Raw genomic sequence first — 15,784 nt, forward strand, 5'->3', positions numbered from 1 at the left:
GAATGCAGAGCCCTTCTGTCTCCACTCTGTCTTCTTAACACTTCCCCCCTTTCCTCATTTAACAGTTTTTCATCATTATTTAGATTACTCTTAGTGTCAGGAGACTTCAGTTGAGATCAGAGCCTCCTTGTGCTGGGCACTGTACAAATACATAGCTCTGCTTTGAAGTGCTCCCCTTCTACTGGACATCATAATCTAAGAGGGAGCTTTCAGACGCAAGATGAGAAACTAGCAGTTTAAGTGACTTGCCAAAGGTCACACAGGAAATCTGTGGCAGAGGTGAGATTTGAACCCAGATCTCGGGGGGGGGGAGGGTGCATTTGAATACTTCAGCTGCAGGATCCTCCTTCCTTCCCCAGTGTGCAACAGTAAAAGAAGTCTTTATTTTATCACCAATACGCATAAACAGCACCTATTGCATTTTCAAAGCAGAGAATCAAGTTTGATCTCAGAGGAACAACTAAATCTCCCACATACTAGATGGAGGATTTAATTCTTTCATGTCTAAATAACAGGCAAGTTAGAACTTGCTGTTGCTATGAAAGGAGAAGAAAAGTGTCTCCCCTTACAACGCTGCTGCGGCAGCTAACTGCTGCCAGGGACACAGGATGCAAATTGCAAGTCATCCTGCTAGAGAGGCAGTGGCCAATACACTGATCTCATGGATGAAAATAATATTCTGGATGCTGGATAGGGAGCAAGCAATGGAAAAATATTAACTCTGGGGAAATGGAGACGGAGGGCGGATAGGTGACATTCTCCAGGGGAACTGTGGGAGTTGGGCATGGACATTTTTGCACATATAAGTGCCCATTTTTTTACACAGAAAATGGCAGCAGTGCTCTTTTGAACTAAAACACAGAGAAGGTGATTTTTAGTTCAAAAGTGCACTGCGCCCATTTTCTCTGTGCTGACGCGCATTTTGCCACTTATACAACCGCAAGTGATGCAGTGCCAGGCGCACCAGCTGGCATGAAGAGCATACTTGATTAATCTATCTGAAAATGTAAATGTGTGTGTATATGAAAACGTACGTGTATAAATGCCCCCTGTTCCCATTCACATTTAAGGAGCCTCAGGCACTTAACTACCTTAGGTTTGTTCATTAGGCTTAAGAACTTGACCAAGGTGCATTGTGAACCAGTGGCAGAGACGAGACTAGGATGCAGGCCCCCTGACTCCCACCCCGGGGCCTTACCACTGCCAAATCTCCATCTTTTAACGAGATGCAGGAGACAGATGCTGAGGGTACACCAGGTCAGGCACAAGTACAGAGTAGGTCAAGGCAGCACTTGCCGTTCCGTGAAATCACTTGCAGCTGGATGCGGCTCTCGTTGAAGTCAATGACCAATCTCTCTTCTACTTCAGTAAGAGAGCTCCCTTCACACCACCAGCCAAGTGTAGCAACTGGTCTCGGCCCTGTCTCAGTCCTTTCTTCCTCAAACATGATGCCCCCATTCCTGCTTATTCATCACCAGCAACCCAGGAGTCTTTTAGGCCCTAATGCAGCAAAACACTGCAGCCAGTGATTCTCAGATGAAGTGCCAGGGCACCCTGGGGCGCCTTGATATCCTTTCAAGGGTGCTGCACAATGTTAGCACAGTTACTTGTGCAAACGTGATTTGCAAGATCAGCCCAGCACTCTCAAATAGGAATCCATAGTATTTAAGCCGTTCTGCCCTGCCGTGGGCTTTCTAAGCTCTTTGCAAAGGAAGAATTGCTCTGTTATTTTTCTGCAGTCAAAAAAACCAGAGGAAAACCAAGAGCTGGCATTTGTGAGGGGCCCTCAGCCTAATGAAGGGTGCCTGGGGTCAACAGGGTTAAAAAACCCGACTTAAACATTGCTTTACTCTGAGCACGCAGGTGGTCTCGTGGAGGTCAGCGGTGGTGTTTGTGGCATGAGGGAGATGGAGACACATGCAGCCATAGTTTGGGTTATAATACGATTCCTCCAAGGGTTTGTCCAAACTTTATGATAGCCCCCACTAGGACAGCCTGTTCAGTGGGTGTGGAGGACCAGGCCTCTGTGATCACGCTGCATTATTCGCATGCTTAATGCTCCACTGAAGGCTTTCTCTGAGAGTGGGCTTTTCGTTCCCAAGTGCTGCTCCAATTCCCATCCATCAGCTTGCAGCTGCGTTCTTGCAGGCCTGGGGCAGAGGCCTCTGCAGCGCACCCGACACCATCCAGGGCCCAGCCGAATGAGCTGGCAGGAGAAGCAGCCAGGTTATGAAGCAAGGAAATATATGGGGGAGAAATTCAGCTGTGGTTCAGGAGGCCACAACAGCCCCAACGCTATCTGAGCACGGCCTCTTTAGCGTGTGCTGTTGGCTGCTGTTGCCTGTTCTTCAAGGTATGAATCATCAGAGGACCAGTGCGCCCTTCTCCGTGATGCCTGTGCTTTTAGAGCAGCCTCCTTGACCATGACGGCCAAACACTTTCCCCATTCTCAAATCCTTCCTGATATCCCATTTCCTCAGGGAGACACTAAACCCTCCGCTCCTGGCTGCCATGGCTATGCTGCCTGCGTGGCTATGCTGTTTGTCTACACCACACAGCACTCACAGCAGTGATTCCAGTCTAGGTGGGATCTTCACAGCAAGAAACATGTCTTATCCACATTCAGTAGACAGAGACATCACTCATTTCAGTTCCCAATTTCCCCACATCCCACACAAAAGCAGTGCCCCATGCATCTCCTGTGAAAAAATTATTTGGATCAGCAATAGTCATGACACTGGGCATGTCTACACGTGCATTAATGCACCATAATTACAGCGCCTCAAGTTTAGCACCTGTAATAGCAGGTACTAAACATGTTGTAATAGGAGCAATTGCGCAGTTGTGCCCGCACATCTTTTTTACGTGATGCGAATGCATAGTAGACTAATTTCACTGAGTATTAGCACGGCTTTCGCCATGGTGTGCAAATGCGCAGGAGAATTAGCCTAGTGCATTTCTAGTATCTTGTGTAGACACGCCCGCTGTGTTTAGAAGAGTTATTGATGCAAAAAATAAAAATAAAAAAAAGGATCCCACTGAATTTTAAGTCTCTGCTGTGTGTGTTTTTGATGTGCCCTTCATTTTAAGTCACTGTCACAGGGTGAGCCTTGGAGCAGAACAGCAGTTTGGGATGAAGAGCTTATTCACTGAAAAATGCAGGCTCAGGCAGAGCAAAACTAGTCGCCAAATTCAGCACAAATCCTCAGGGTTTCAGCAAACAGAAACCTAGACAAGAGCTCAAAAAAAATTCACAAAGGTGTTGCCATTTTCGGAATGATACCCTGTGGTTTTTTGGTTTGTTTTTGCTTTGAGCTGCTGCTTTGAGTGCAAATCTGAATAAATTTAATCTTAAAAACAGAAAATCTTTAGAATCAAAACAAAATGTTTCCTTCAAACTGAAAAGGATTTTTTTTTTTTGCCAGGGTCCAGGGAAGAGGTCATTGGGCAAGGAAATGATAACATTTTCTTGGAGAGTTGATTTTAAACTAAATGTTTTGGTTCAGCCACTGAACCAAAAAGTTAATGATTTGCCCAATTCTAACGAGGCTGAGTGCAAATTCCCTTAAAGGGGCTGGCTCATTTAGGGCTGGACAAGGTTGGATAAATTCTGGTGGTGTAGAAACGTGGAGCAGGAGGAAGTAACCTTCAGGCACATGGAGGGGATCTAGACAAACACAAGTAGAGAGAGGTGGTTAGCTGTGCTAGTCTAGAGGCGGTAGGTTGCGTTGGTCTAGAGGTGGTTGGCTGTGCTAGTTTAGAGATGGTAGGTTGTGTTGGTCTAGAGGTGGTTAGCTGTGCTAGTCTAGAGGTGGTTGGCTGCGTTGGTCTAGAGGTGGTTGGCTGTGTTGGTCTAGGTGAGTAGTAATGATTTAGTGGCTTGCCTACAATCACTGAGGGGTTGAGTGTTAAATGTCTTTTCTTGTTGTGTGCCCACATAGGCTTAATCGCATCAGACAAGGAGAGCGCTTCCTCTGTGCTGAGGAAACCAGGAGGAGGGAACATACTGGTCATTGCTGTGGGAGGTGCGCAAGAGGCCCTGGACGCACGACCTGGAGCCTTTACGCTGCTGCTGAAAAACAGAAAGGGATTTGTTCGTCTGGCCATTGAGCATGGGTAATGCAGAGAGCGATGCCGGTCTGCTCACCCGCGCACCACGGAGAGGGTTTGTGGACGAATGTTGGGGCGCTTTAGTTCTGCAGAGCCTCTCCTTCTGCTTCCATGGCCCCGGGAGGGAAGGACGTCTGTCCACAGGGCTAATTCCCTGCCACGTCCACAGCAGGAGGGCAATGAAGAGCTGGCCCAAGGGTACCGTGATTCCCATGGAGGCTGGTACCTCAAAGAACCAACTCCAAAGCCCACTGAGGTCAGGGGTGTCTCTCCATTGGGTGCAGTAGCTCAGGCATGAAAAAAATCAAAGCCCATTGCTTTTGCTTCAGGTTGGCCTGGTGTCCACAAAGTGGTCCTCTCCCCAGATAGCCACAGCAAGGAGTGACAGGGATTGCTCTGGGCCAGGTTAAACCTCCTTTGCTAAACAGGGAGAAGGACTGACTCCTGCCTGCGGACTTATCATCCCAGGATGCCTCTGTGTCTGCCCTGTCAACGTGGCCACCAGCCTCCACTTTATCTCCTGTCCAAGGGCAGGGCGGGACCCAGATAGCAGGCTTTTGCCAATGAACCGAAAGACATCCGCATCCCTCGTGATTTCCTCTGGGAATCTAAGCCTCACTCTGCTGGGTGAGTGACCCCGTTTCCCCATCCTCCCTCGGCAGAGTTTCGCTCATCCCGGCATTTTCGTTTGGTGAAAATGAGCTCTTCGACCAAGTCGACAACCCCAAGGGCTCCTGGCTGAGGAACATGCAGCACCGTCTTCAAAAAGTCATGGGCATCTCTCTCCCGCTCTTCCATGCCCGGGGTATATTCCAGTACAGCTTCGGCCTGATCCCTTACCGGAGGCCCATCTTCACTGTGGGTAAGTCCATCCTCATCGCGGGTATGTCAGAACCTATTACCAGACGCAGTGCCGCCTGGGGCTGAATTGTGCCTTTAGCGACAGCCTTGCTCCAGCAGCTCCCTCGTAGGCCACGCTTGGCATTGGCAATTTGCTGCCAGCCAGGACAAGCTGAATTCAACAGCTGAAGTCAGTCATAGGCAGAGTGGCAAAGGCACCACCCAGGGGGCAAAGTGATGAAATCAGTGCCCTGTTGTGAAAGAAATTACAAAACAAGCTTGACTATACGACCCAGGTGTAGCTGCTGCCTGCATGAGTCTGCAGGCAGTCTAAAACAGGGGTGGGCAAAATACAGCCCATGGGCCGAATCCGGCCTGCCGAGTGATTATGTCCAGCCCGTGGTGGGTCCCTTGGCCCCTCCGGGCAGGGGGCAGCCTGAGCCATGGCATGTGCCGCTGGTCCCACTGCCCTCGGACTCGGAGGGGCCTCCTGGTGCGGAGCACAGCCCTCCCCATCCCCGTGCATGGCTCTTGGGCACGCCAGAAGGGTAGCCTGGCCAGAGCCCAGTGCAGAGCCACGATCTGCGCCCCACATGTCCCCACGACAAGCTAGAGACCTGCCTGCCTGCTCCTTCCCGTGCCCCGGTGGTGGGTGCAGGCTGGCCAGGGCCACATAGGATCAATTGGCATCTCGCCTGCCCCCTCTCCCACTCCCACCATGCTGGGAGGTATAAAAAGCCGGGTCTGGGGGTAAAGCATCCCTCCCCAGCACTGAAGCTCCTTAAGTGGCCCTCCAGTGCAAATAATTTCCCACTCCTGCCCAAAAACAACAGCCCCAGGAGGCACGACCCAGTAGCTTTGACCCATCCAGGGGAAAAACTGATGAACTTATGTCACCGAAGTCTTTTATTCCGGGATCCCAGAGCACTACAATCCCATTGCCCCAGCCTAGGTACCTGTGAAGAACGGAGATAACACTTTTTCCCAGGTGGCTGGGGCTAATCAGAGGTAATTGCTGTGGTGCGTGTCAAAGCAAAAACCCTTGCCGGTTTTCACCCCCAGTGCAGCCTATTGTGCCTGCCATTCCTCAGTCTAATTAAGACACTGTTTGCAAAGGCCACGGCTGACCCCAGCTGATTGGGTTTGACAGCCTGCAATTACTCCTAATTGTTTTACAGGCTGTTTGGATCCTCTCAGTGGTTTTACAGGCACTCAGACACATTACCAGGGCCTTTAATTAGAGAGGTGAACAGCAACCTAAGACAACAGACACGCACTGCAGCTTGACAAACTCCATGAAAGTGAGAAATTGAGATGACAACAGATAACCCCAAGGCTTCCCCGCTCGCAGAGAGGTGCCCTCTCCTATGCAGGGTCCTTCCTGGGGAGGGAAGGGGGAATGGGGTGGAGTGGTTTGTATACTCGAGCCAAGTCATTGTGGTACTAGAGCAGTGATTTGGGGGCAGCTTCAACCCCCTGGAATGGGCCTGATTCTCAGAGAGAGAAGTGCTCAACGCTTTCCGAAAACCAGGTGCCTCCATGTAAGGTGCCCAACACCAGAAGTGCCAGAGGTTGGCATCAGGACCTCACTTGCAGTTGGGCCCAGGCACTTGCCTTCCTCTCAGGGCTCCTTGGGAATGGCTTTGAAGATTCAAGCCAAGGTATCATGCAGGTGGGAGGATCTTTGTTGGCACAAGGCATCTGCAGCTCTGCACTAGGTGTGATCGGAGACTTTGGGACAACTCGGGGCTTTTCTTCTTGGTTCATAACAATTAAATCAGTCCTGCGGTGCCCAGTCTTGATGACAGTGGCATCGGTCTGGGCAGCTTGTCTGGAGCCCCGCAGCCATACCTCTGTCTAAAGCCAACCGGTTTGCTGGCATCTTGCCTTTCATGCTGACTTTATTTGGTTTTTGCACAGTGCTTTCCCTTTGTAGATCTTAAAGTGCTTTGCAAAGGAAATCAGTGATACCACCCCTCTGCAGATGGGGAAACTAAGGCAGGGACAGAGACCTGCCCCAAATCATTTAGCAAGCCAACAGCAGGGCTGTGAAGTGAACCCTAATCCCCTAAAATGCCCTATGCGCTAGGCATATAGGTTGTAGCTGTGTTGGTCTAAGGACATGGGCAGACAAGGTTCTTTGGGTAAACTTGATATCTTTGATTAGACCAGCTAAATAGTTGGGAAATGTTTTCTTTGCAAGCTTTCGGAAGAGCACACACCAACTGCAGATGCTTCCTTCACCTGGCAAAGGGCTTTTCAACCCAAAAGCTTGCTACAAAATTTTTTTTCCAACTAAAAATTGGTCTAATAGAATAGCTCACATTTACCCAAAGGACCTTGTCTGCCATACACTAGGCCACATTTACTCCCAGTTTCATCTCAATACCCAGCTACATCCTCAAACTGCATCCTTGAATCCCTGGTCCACGTGGGCTGAGGCAGTGGATGAAAGGGGGAAGCAGCATCGGGACATCTTTGGCACCTAGGATGTGCTGTCTGCTAAGGATGAATGAGTGATCAGGGCATGAGATATGGACACTGGTTTCGGAGATGGGGGGGTGGCATCAGAATAGCGGTTGGGGTGACTCGACACCTGTACACCGCACACCAGTCACCGCTATGACCACAGTATAGGTGGGATCTTTATGGCAAGGAACATGTTTTATCTACGTTCAGGAGGTGCCTCTCAAATGACGCCTGTTTTGAGGGACAACTCCCAGGTCAGGGGTGTCCTACACCATGTAGCAGCCCCAGCTCGGCTGCTACTCGGGCAATGCTCACCTCCTTGTTTGCCGCTGAAAATGGGTGTTTAAATGGCTGTTTGGCACACATACAAGGGCGAGGTCTCCCCCAGCAATCGTGACCCTCCAGCCACTGCTTGTGCAATGCCACCACCCAGGATACGATACCGGCTAGTCACACTGCTGCTCTAATGCGTGTGTGTTTGTCTTCCAGTCGGGAAACCAATCCACGTGGAGCAGAAGCACAATCCCTCCCAAGAAGAAGTCAACCAGTTACACCAGACGTACATCGGAGAACTGTGCAAGCTCTTTGAGGAGCATAAAGCCAAATACAATGTCCCGAAGGAAAAGCACCTGGAATTTATATAAGCCAGTGCTTAAATGGACCTGAGCCCAAGCCAAAAGCCACCTCTTTATTTCCCCAGTGCCTGGGAGTGTTTGGACCTTGACATTTGGGTTCAGTTAATGGTAAAGACCAAATCCAGTTGCAGAGTTGGGAGTTAGGTTTCCCCAACATTAGTCTACCATTAGATGCAGAGATTTTAATCCGGGCCCATCTCTCATTTATATCTATGCTGCCTGGCACTTTTTGCAGATTCTCACATTTTATAATGTTATGGTCTTTTGGAAGAGATCCTTGCATTTAAAAAAAAATGCAATATTAAGATTTCTCTCTAGCAAGCTCCCCTTTCTCATCCCACTGGAGACCTTGATCAACTTCCCTGTTGTTCCCAGACAGCAGAGAATTATTCAGACTTTCCCTTGCCATGGGTATCACTGTTGCAAGGTAGCTATGAAAGTGTTCAGGCTTACACATCCAGAAGACTATATCCTTCATGCCTCTTAGGACAAGCTTACCTGTTCGGCTTCAGCAGAGCTACTCAGCATTTATACCAGGGCAACAGGCAGGAGCCAGCCACTCAAGGAATAAGTCAGACCACTCACTGAATATGGGATATCAACTGAGAAATTGCTGTGATTGTTTTTTTTAAATATAATATTTTCCAGATAAATAAATGAGTGCTGATCTTTTCATGTGGTGCTGTGTTTTCCAGTCCCCCTGAGTTGTGCTTTCCCATCTGAGCTTTCTTGTTCATTAGGAGGTTTTGAATCTCAGGATCATGGCAAGGTGCCGTCTGCAACAAAGAGAACTGCCACTGTCCCTTAAATCCTGCATCCCCGTGGTATTTAAGAGATGAGAGCCAGCATAAAGTGTAGGATGTGTTTCAAAGGGTTTGAGGTCCCTACACACGCAGCTTCTGATGCTCGTGGAGTTACAAGCACTCACCGATTTGCATGTGGCCTGTATTTCAGCACACCGTGCACCACCATTCAAGGACTCCCAAGCACTTTATGAACAACGGTGATCCTTGCAAAACCCTAGCAAAGGGAGATCATTACGCGCTTGGGTGACTGTCTCCACAACCTGTCCTCTGCAGCCACAAGGGTAAATTGAGCCCCAGTGTGGTAGATACCCTAAGGGTCTCAACTAGTGGGCAACCCCACCCCACCAAAGAACAGTAGGAAACACTGGTGATCAGCCAGCGGAAAGAAATCAGGCTGGAAAAGACATGTCCCCAGTCACCCACCAGATAGCTGGGAATAAAACCCAGGAGTCCTGGCTCCATTTCTACCAACCTGACCACTAAAGAGCACCTATGCAAAGGGGCAGCTCAGAACACAGCCCGCTACATCCCTCTCCCCTCCCCACTTCATCCTTCAGCATTTGCTGGCTAAAATATTGGCAGTTGCTAAAATAAGGAAGCTGAAATGTTCAAGCACCCTTTACAATGAAACACATTGAGACTTCAAGACCACATCTCTTGCACCAATCCTGCAATCCTGTAGATGTTTAAAGGGCTGTGCCAATGTAACAAGCTGGACAATTTGCCCTGGTGTGTATGAAGGAAGTGGTGCTGTAGCTTTAAACCTGAAGTTGCTTCTTAAGAAAGGACATGGGAAGAACATAATAGAAGGTAGAGATGATCTGGGGCATGAAATGTCTCCTAAGGGCACACGTGGCAGGTAATCAGAACTTTATATAGCTGCTTCTCTTTATTAAACTCTATTCATAATTATATATATATATTATTTATATATTACAATATGTATATATTTATATGTTATATTTAATAATGTTATTAAACTCTATGCTTAATGGGATTTAACTATGTGGAAATTATATGCTGAAGAACAAGAAATAATCTTTCGCTACCCAAAAGCAATCTATCAAGATCAGGGGTGGGCAAACTGCAGCCCGCGGGCTGGATGCGGCCCATCAGGCCATTCTAACTGGCCCGCAGAGCCCCTAAAAAACTTAGAAAATTAATATTTATCTGCCCCTGAGAATTCCCCCAAAGACTTTCAGTGTGATTTTCACTAATGTACCGACAAACCCTTCCTTCAACACAGTAGAAAAACACGCTAATCAAAATTCACTGCTCCGCCTTCTGTGTGACTCAGACTTAAACCTGGACGCTTTTGAGTCTGCACAACTCGTCTCCTTGCAGTGCACCTGCAACAAGAAAAAAAAAAATCAGGAAGCTTCCTAAACCAACCTGAACACTCCTAATCCCACACCTAATCCAGGCCAATAAAGCAGGTCATGTGCCACTGTTTCTTGCACGGTTTCTATCAATAGCTCCCTTGCTTTGGCTTGAAATGAGGTTACAGGTGCCCACAGCAACAAAAAATTTCATGCCTGGCTATTGCCTGAGCTGCCACTGCACTTCAAGTATCCAAAGGGTGATTATAAAGAGGGTGGAAATGGGGTTTTCTCTGTGGTTGTAGGGGACAGGACTAAGGGAAATGGCCTCAAGCGGCAGCAGAGGACATTCAGATTATAGTTTCATAGTTTCTAGGGTCAGAAGGGACCTGAGCAGATCATCGAGTCCGACCCCCTGCCATGGCAGGAAAGAGTACTGGGGTTAAACGACCCCGGTGAGGTGTACATCTAGCCTCCTCTTAAAGACCCCCAGGGTAGGAGCCAGCACCACTTCTCTTGGAAGATTAGGAGGAGCTTGCTGAACACGAGGGGGCTCAAGCATCAGAACAGGCTGCCTAGAGAAGCTGTGGACTCTCCATTCCTGGAAATGTTCAAGAGCAGGTTGGACAGACACTTGGCTGGGATGATGTAGTCAGACCTGACCTTGCCTTGAGCAGGGGGCTGGATTAGATGACCTCCTACGGTCCCTTCTACCCCTACTTAGCTCTGATCCTAAACACAGTTGCTTCTTCTTGCCTAACATCACCACACTGATGCGTCTAAGTCACCACACACTCTTCCCTTTCCCCCTCCGTCTTTGCTGCCACTGCCTGTGCCGCCACTTATTTGCTGTGACCTTCTCCTACCTGACCACTGCTGCCTTTTTTTTGCAAAGGAGCATCAAGGCTGGTGTTGCTGGAGCAGAGGTGTGAAGGCAGCTTAATGAAGGGGCTAGCAGAGGGGCACAAAGAAAAGCAGAGAGCTGACCTGGGGAGAACTATCACTTGGAGAGGTGCATTGTATGTGGATCAGAGGTGGCCAGGTTTTTTGGGGCAGAAGAGGAAAAAGTTGGACTTCAGATGAGAGATAGGGTATCAATAAGTATAACCGACTTCAGGACAGCTGAGCAGTGCTGGACTTGGGATATGCTGTGGCTTGACACAGACCTGGCCTGATATAGACCCCTTCCCACTGAGAGCCAGACTGGGCTGCAGGATGCTGATGTGGTCAGCAGCAAAGGAAAATGGGGCAGCAAGGATTGTGGCCACAGTAAGGTGGAGTAGGTGGTGAGGCATCGGTGAGACAAGCTGAATGGTGCAGGCGGCAGAGGGAATTGTGTCAGCTGTGCTGGATCTGAGTCATCAGCAAAGCTGCGTCTGGTTGAGGAGAGGGTCTCCCAGGGAGAGGCGCAGGAAGGGCAGCGGAGGTGGCTGAGGACAAATCCCTGCAAGGAAACTGCCTGGGCCTCCACTTCTCCCTATGAAGCTGCCAGGTATAAGAGGAAAAGGTGCTGAAGATGAAGGAGCTCTGAATGGGCACTCAGAGAGGAGGAGATACAATGCCAACATTCAAAGGCGGCTAGGAGCTGGAGCCAACTACCAAGGGAAGTGGTGCTGGCTCCTACCCTGGGGGTCTTCAAAAACTGGAAGGATCTCAAAGAGCCCTCATTGAGAATCGCTGCACTAGTCCCAGGGTGCTCTGAACAGAAGTCACATGCTGCCCTTGGCTAGGGGTCTCCAGGTACAGTCTTAGGGTGCAGATCCTCCATCCATCACCCTCTGCTGAGAGCTGGGACCCACGGGCCAGCTATCCCCTGGGTCTTGAACTGACCCTTCAGACTGCCCCGCACACAAAATCCACTCTCTTGCAGAATGCCAGCTGGTGTGGGCACTCTGGACAACACCTGGACACTTCAGGGGTGCATGGTACTGAAAGCAGGCTTTGCACAAGTGTCCTCAAAACACCAGCGCTCTTTGCTTGAGAGAGAAAACACAAGAAAACACAAATCATTTAACTTCCCTTGTTCAATGACGGCCCCAACAGATGAACAGGGCCCAATATAGGGTGACTTCATTGCTAGGCAATCTCTCTTCTCATAAGCTGGCTCCCTGAGGTAGGTGCCATGTATTAATCAGAGTAATTCTGGTTGAGTTGTAGAGCATGATAGAAAGTCAGCCTCTCCCGTTGGCCCTGGGGACCAGCCTTGGGTGCTCCAGTCCAACCTGGAACAGGGAACAGAGGAGACAGAGTCCCGTATCTGAAACGGAGCCTGCAGTCTGACACAGATGCTCATAAAGACACCTGTGAATTTTGTTTGTATCAGACAGAAATCATAGGGCCAGTGCTGTGATTTAGGGACTGTGTCTTGAGACCTGGCCAGGAAGAGGCAGAGACTTCACTGACGTTAGGTTCAAGCGTACCATGCAGAAGATGAACTGGCATGCACCAGGGTTGATGTGGAGGGGACAAGGTGAATGAGCGTACTCATTATAGGTAACTGAATTGTTTAGAGGTCCGCTTCATTTTGCAGTCTGGAATATGCATTCGGACACCCTAGGAACCTAACAAAAATGCGGGAGTTCAGCACCCACTGATTACGTCACAGCTTTCTGATGGCAGAAAGCCATTAGGTTAGGGACAGAAGTTACACATAGATCAGTTTAAGTGATCAGAAACTGATTGAAACCTGTAACAACAGAAGCTCAGTGCACATAAACCAGTTTCAAACTGCTGAAACTGGTTTAAGATAAACCTGGTTGAATGCAGTATCAGACTTAACTGATTTGAATCAAACCAGTTTATGAAACTTCTGCCCCAGACCCCTGCCTGATTTAAGTTAAATCACAGTCCCCCAGCATCCCAGCATGCTTTGCAGCTCCTCCCCTCTGCTCTCTGGAGCAGTGAGGGTTGGCTGACAAGGGGGGAGCCCAGCTGGGGATGCAGTGCAGTCTGCAGGGGGAAGTGCCCCCACCAACAAACTCCGGCTAGGGCCAGGGAGGGGGTTTAAACACCCTCTTCCCCACTCAAACTTACTTCTGGCTGTTACTGTGGACTACAAATCCCAGCGGCACCCAGAAGCAGGAAGAGGAAGTGATAAGCAACCCTGCAGAGCCCTGCTGCTGTAATTCTGGACTGCAAATCCCAGATGCCTCCGGGGCAGCAGGAAGAGGAAGTGAACACACAGCCAGAGAGCCATGCTCTAGCACCCCCCAGCTTCTGCAGCCTTGTGGCTATATTTCCTGAATCAAAGGTAAATGTCTGCTCATTTCTGTTCAGTTTAATCTGTGCAGCTCAGATTAACCTGCAAAGACTGACTCAATTCAGCCTCGGGCTTCTTGATTGTCTGTACCTATCCTAAGGGGCTGGAAACAATGCACAGTTCATCTCACCAGTTTGCTGCCAGCCAGCAATTGGAACAGAGTAAAGAGAGCATATCTTGTGTTTCTGGCTCTTTGGAGTGTTAAAAACCATCTGAAAAATAAGTCAAAATGCAAATAATGAGAAACACTTGGCACCAGAGATAAGCCTGAACCCTCACCCCCTCCTCAACTCTAACTACATTTGGCTTTGAACTTTGTGCTTTGGGACCGTTTCTGAAACACACATGCTAGAACATGCAACTCCTCCTCCCAAACTATAGCCAAAGGCAAATCTGTGCAATATATTCCATAGGCTCGTGTCATGGGTCACCCAAAAATACCCAGCTTTTTGGAGCTAGGACTTCAGAACTCATTTTTCAACTTCTACGCTATGCCCCTGCTGTTTGTCCAAGAGGCTCTGTTTTTGTTTAATTTGTGGCACAATCATGAATAAAGTAAAGGGACTACCCCAGTGCCTAATCGTCAGCAAAGCTGACACAGGACTGCCCACACACAGGTGCACAGGTTTCTCACTGTGAAAGTAAGAAACCCAGGAGTCCAGGTTTAATGGTCTCTGGCTGCTTTTCTGTCTGTCTGCCTTCCTGATTTACCTAGCAAGTCTCATAAGAGGAGATCTAAGTTGGATTTGCCTTGCTTAGCAGGTTCAAATGATAAGGAAACCCTAAAACAAGTGATGAATACAAAATTCTGACTCATTCCAAACCTGAAGGAAAGCCAAAGAAAACAGCATTTTGTACTCCTGCAGTGCCTGTCATACAGATGCTGCCAGCTGCTTCATAGTCATTAGTGAATTACAGTTAAGAGTGGTTGATTTTTCCGTCAAGAAGACTAGAAAAACCTTGGCTTTGTCAGACAAGAAATAACTCAACTTCACAGTGTTTTCTGAAAGCAACATTCAAATCACAATTTTCTCCACACTGTTTCTACTCCTTTAGCATATTGTAAAACAGTGCTTTCATTCAAATAGCAAAAGACCCAAATCCACCTGCACTGCTGATATATTTTTGATTCTATATTGTACTTTAACAATTTACAATGGCTCTCAATTTCCATTATGCCTTTGGAGTTTGTTTTTGAGTGCCTCAATATTTGGGCACCTATCTTAAAACCACTTAGTGACAAGCTGATTTCCAGAAGGTGATAAAAATGTGAAATGAATTAAATGACTATTTTTTTTAGATTTTCTCTCAATACGTCTTGATAAAAAAATGCTCTGGGAAAGAAACGGCTTTAGGTAAGACTTTGGCAGTAGCATCATACAACTATAAGCATAAGGAATGGCCAAACAATCAGAAGAGACCAATAACAGTGCATACATCATCCTAAAACACTTTGAACTCAGTTTAAAGAAATACTGGGCGTGTCTACATGTGCGCTAATGTGCTTTAGTTAATGTGCATTAAATCTAGAACCTGCATCCTGAGGTAGTAGGAAAATGTGCATTATCCTGTCTAAATGTGCATTAACTAAAGAGCACAGGGCACCTATACACAATCAGAGAGGATGCTCTCACACGCTGTAATTATGATTAATCAAGTCTACTGATGCAAGGTAATTACTGTGCTGCAGCAGCCTCTGGCATCTCATGTATCAGGGTCCCCTACAAAATGGTGGTAGGAGTGCTTTATCTAAAGCTCGTGAAATGAGCTTTACAAAAAGCACCCCCACAGCAATTCTGCAGTGCAGGGATGCTGATACATGAAACACTCGGGGAACTTTAATTAGGGAGGCTCTTGGAGCTGCTCTAATTAAAGCACCTCCCCTCTACTCCTGGAGCACATGTATAAACACCCACGGTTTTTAGTGACACTTAATGCACATTAGCCTATTTTAATGTGAAGTAACTAAATAGCAGAGTTTTTAAAGTGATGCTTTAATGCATGTTAAAATAGGCTAATGTGCATTAAACCACGCGTATAGATGTGCCCAACTGAGAGCCACAACTCAGAATGAAGAAGACCAATGAAGTGGCCAACATTCCTGTAAAAATCAGGCTGTTGTAAGTAAGCATTCACATACAGTCGATGTTGACTATCAGGGTCAAGAATGCTACCTGGATCCTGGTTCTCTAAGGCGAAAAACCAGGGGGGTAAGCATAGACCATGACACACATCTGAGCAAAACAGCTTGAAATTGCTCATTCACAATGTCTTGTCTTTGGACAAACTGCACACTGAGCATGGTGTGTAAAAAAAAAAAAAAAAAAAAAAAAAAAAAAAAAAAAA

The 15,784-nt window shown here is 47.9% G+C and overlaps 1 protein-coding gene across 1 annotated transcript in view; it reads left to right on the plus strand.

Annotated features, from left to right (window-relative positions):
* LOC109302924 (2-acylglycerol O-acyltransferase 2-A-like) overlaps positions 1-8,729 on the plus strand; it is a 51,371-nt gene extending 42,642 nt beyond the window's left edge. Inside the window, exons 4-6 of the mRNA XM_019524886.1 lie at positions 3,942-4,116; positions 4,773-4,972; positions 7,909-8,729. Coding sequence (XP_019380431.1) covers positions 3,942-4,116; positions 4,773-4,972; positions 7,909-8,063 — 530 coding nt within the window. The 3' untranslated portion in view covers positions 8,064-8,729. The remainder of the gene's footprint in view (positions 1-3,941; positions 4,117-4,772; positions 4,973-7,908) is intronic.
* The last annotated feature ends 7,055 nt before the right edge of the window (positions 8,730-15,784 follow it).

The sequence above is a fragment of the Gavialis gangeticus genome, unplaced genomic scaffold, assembly GCF_001723915.1.
Source record: "Gavialis gangeticus isolate Ggan-Ray unplaced genomic scaffold, GavGan_comp1, whole genome shotgun sequence".
Lineage (NCBI taxonomy): Eukaryota > Metazoa > Chordata > Crocodylia > Gavialidae > Gavialis > Gavialis gangeticus.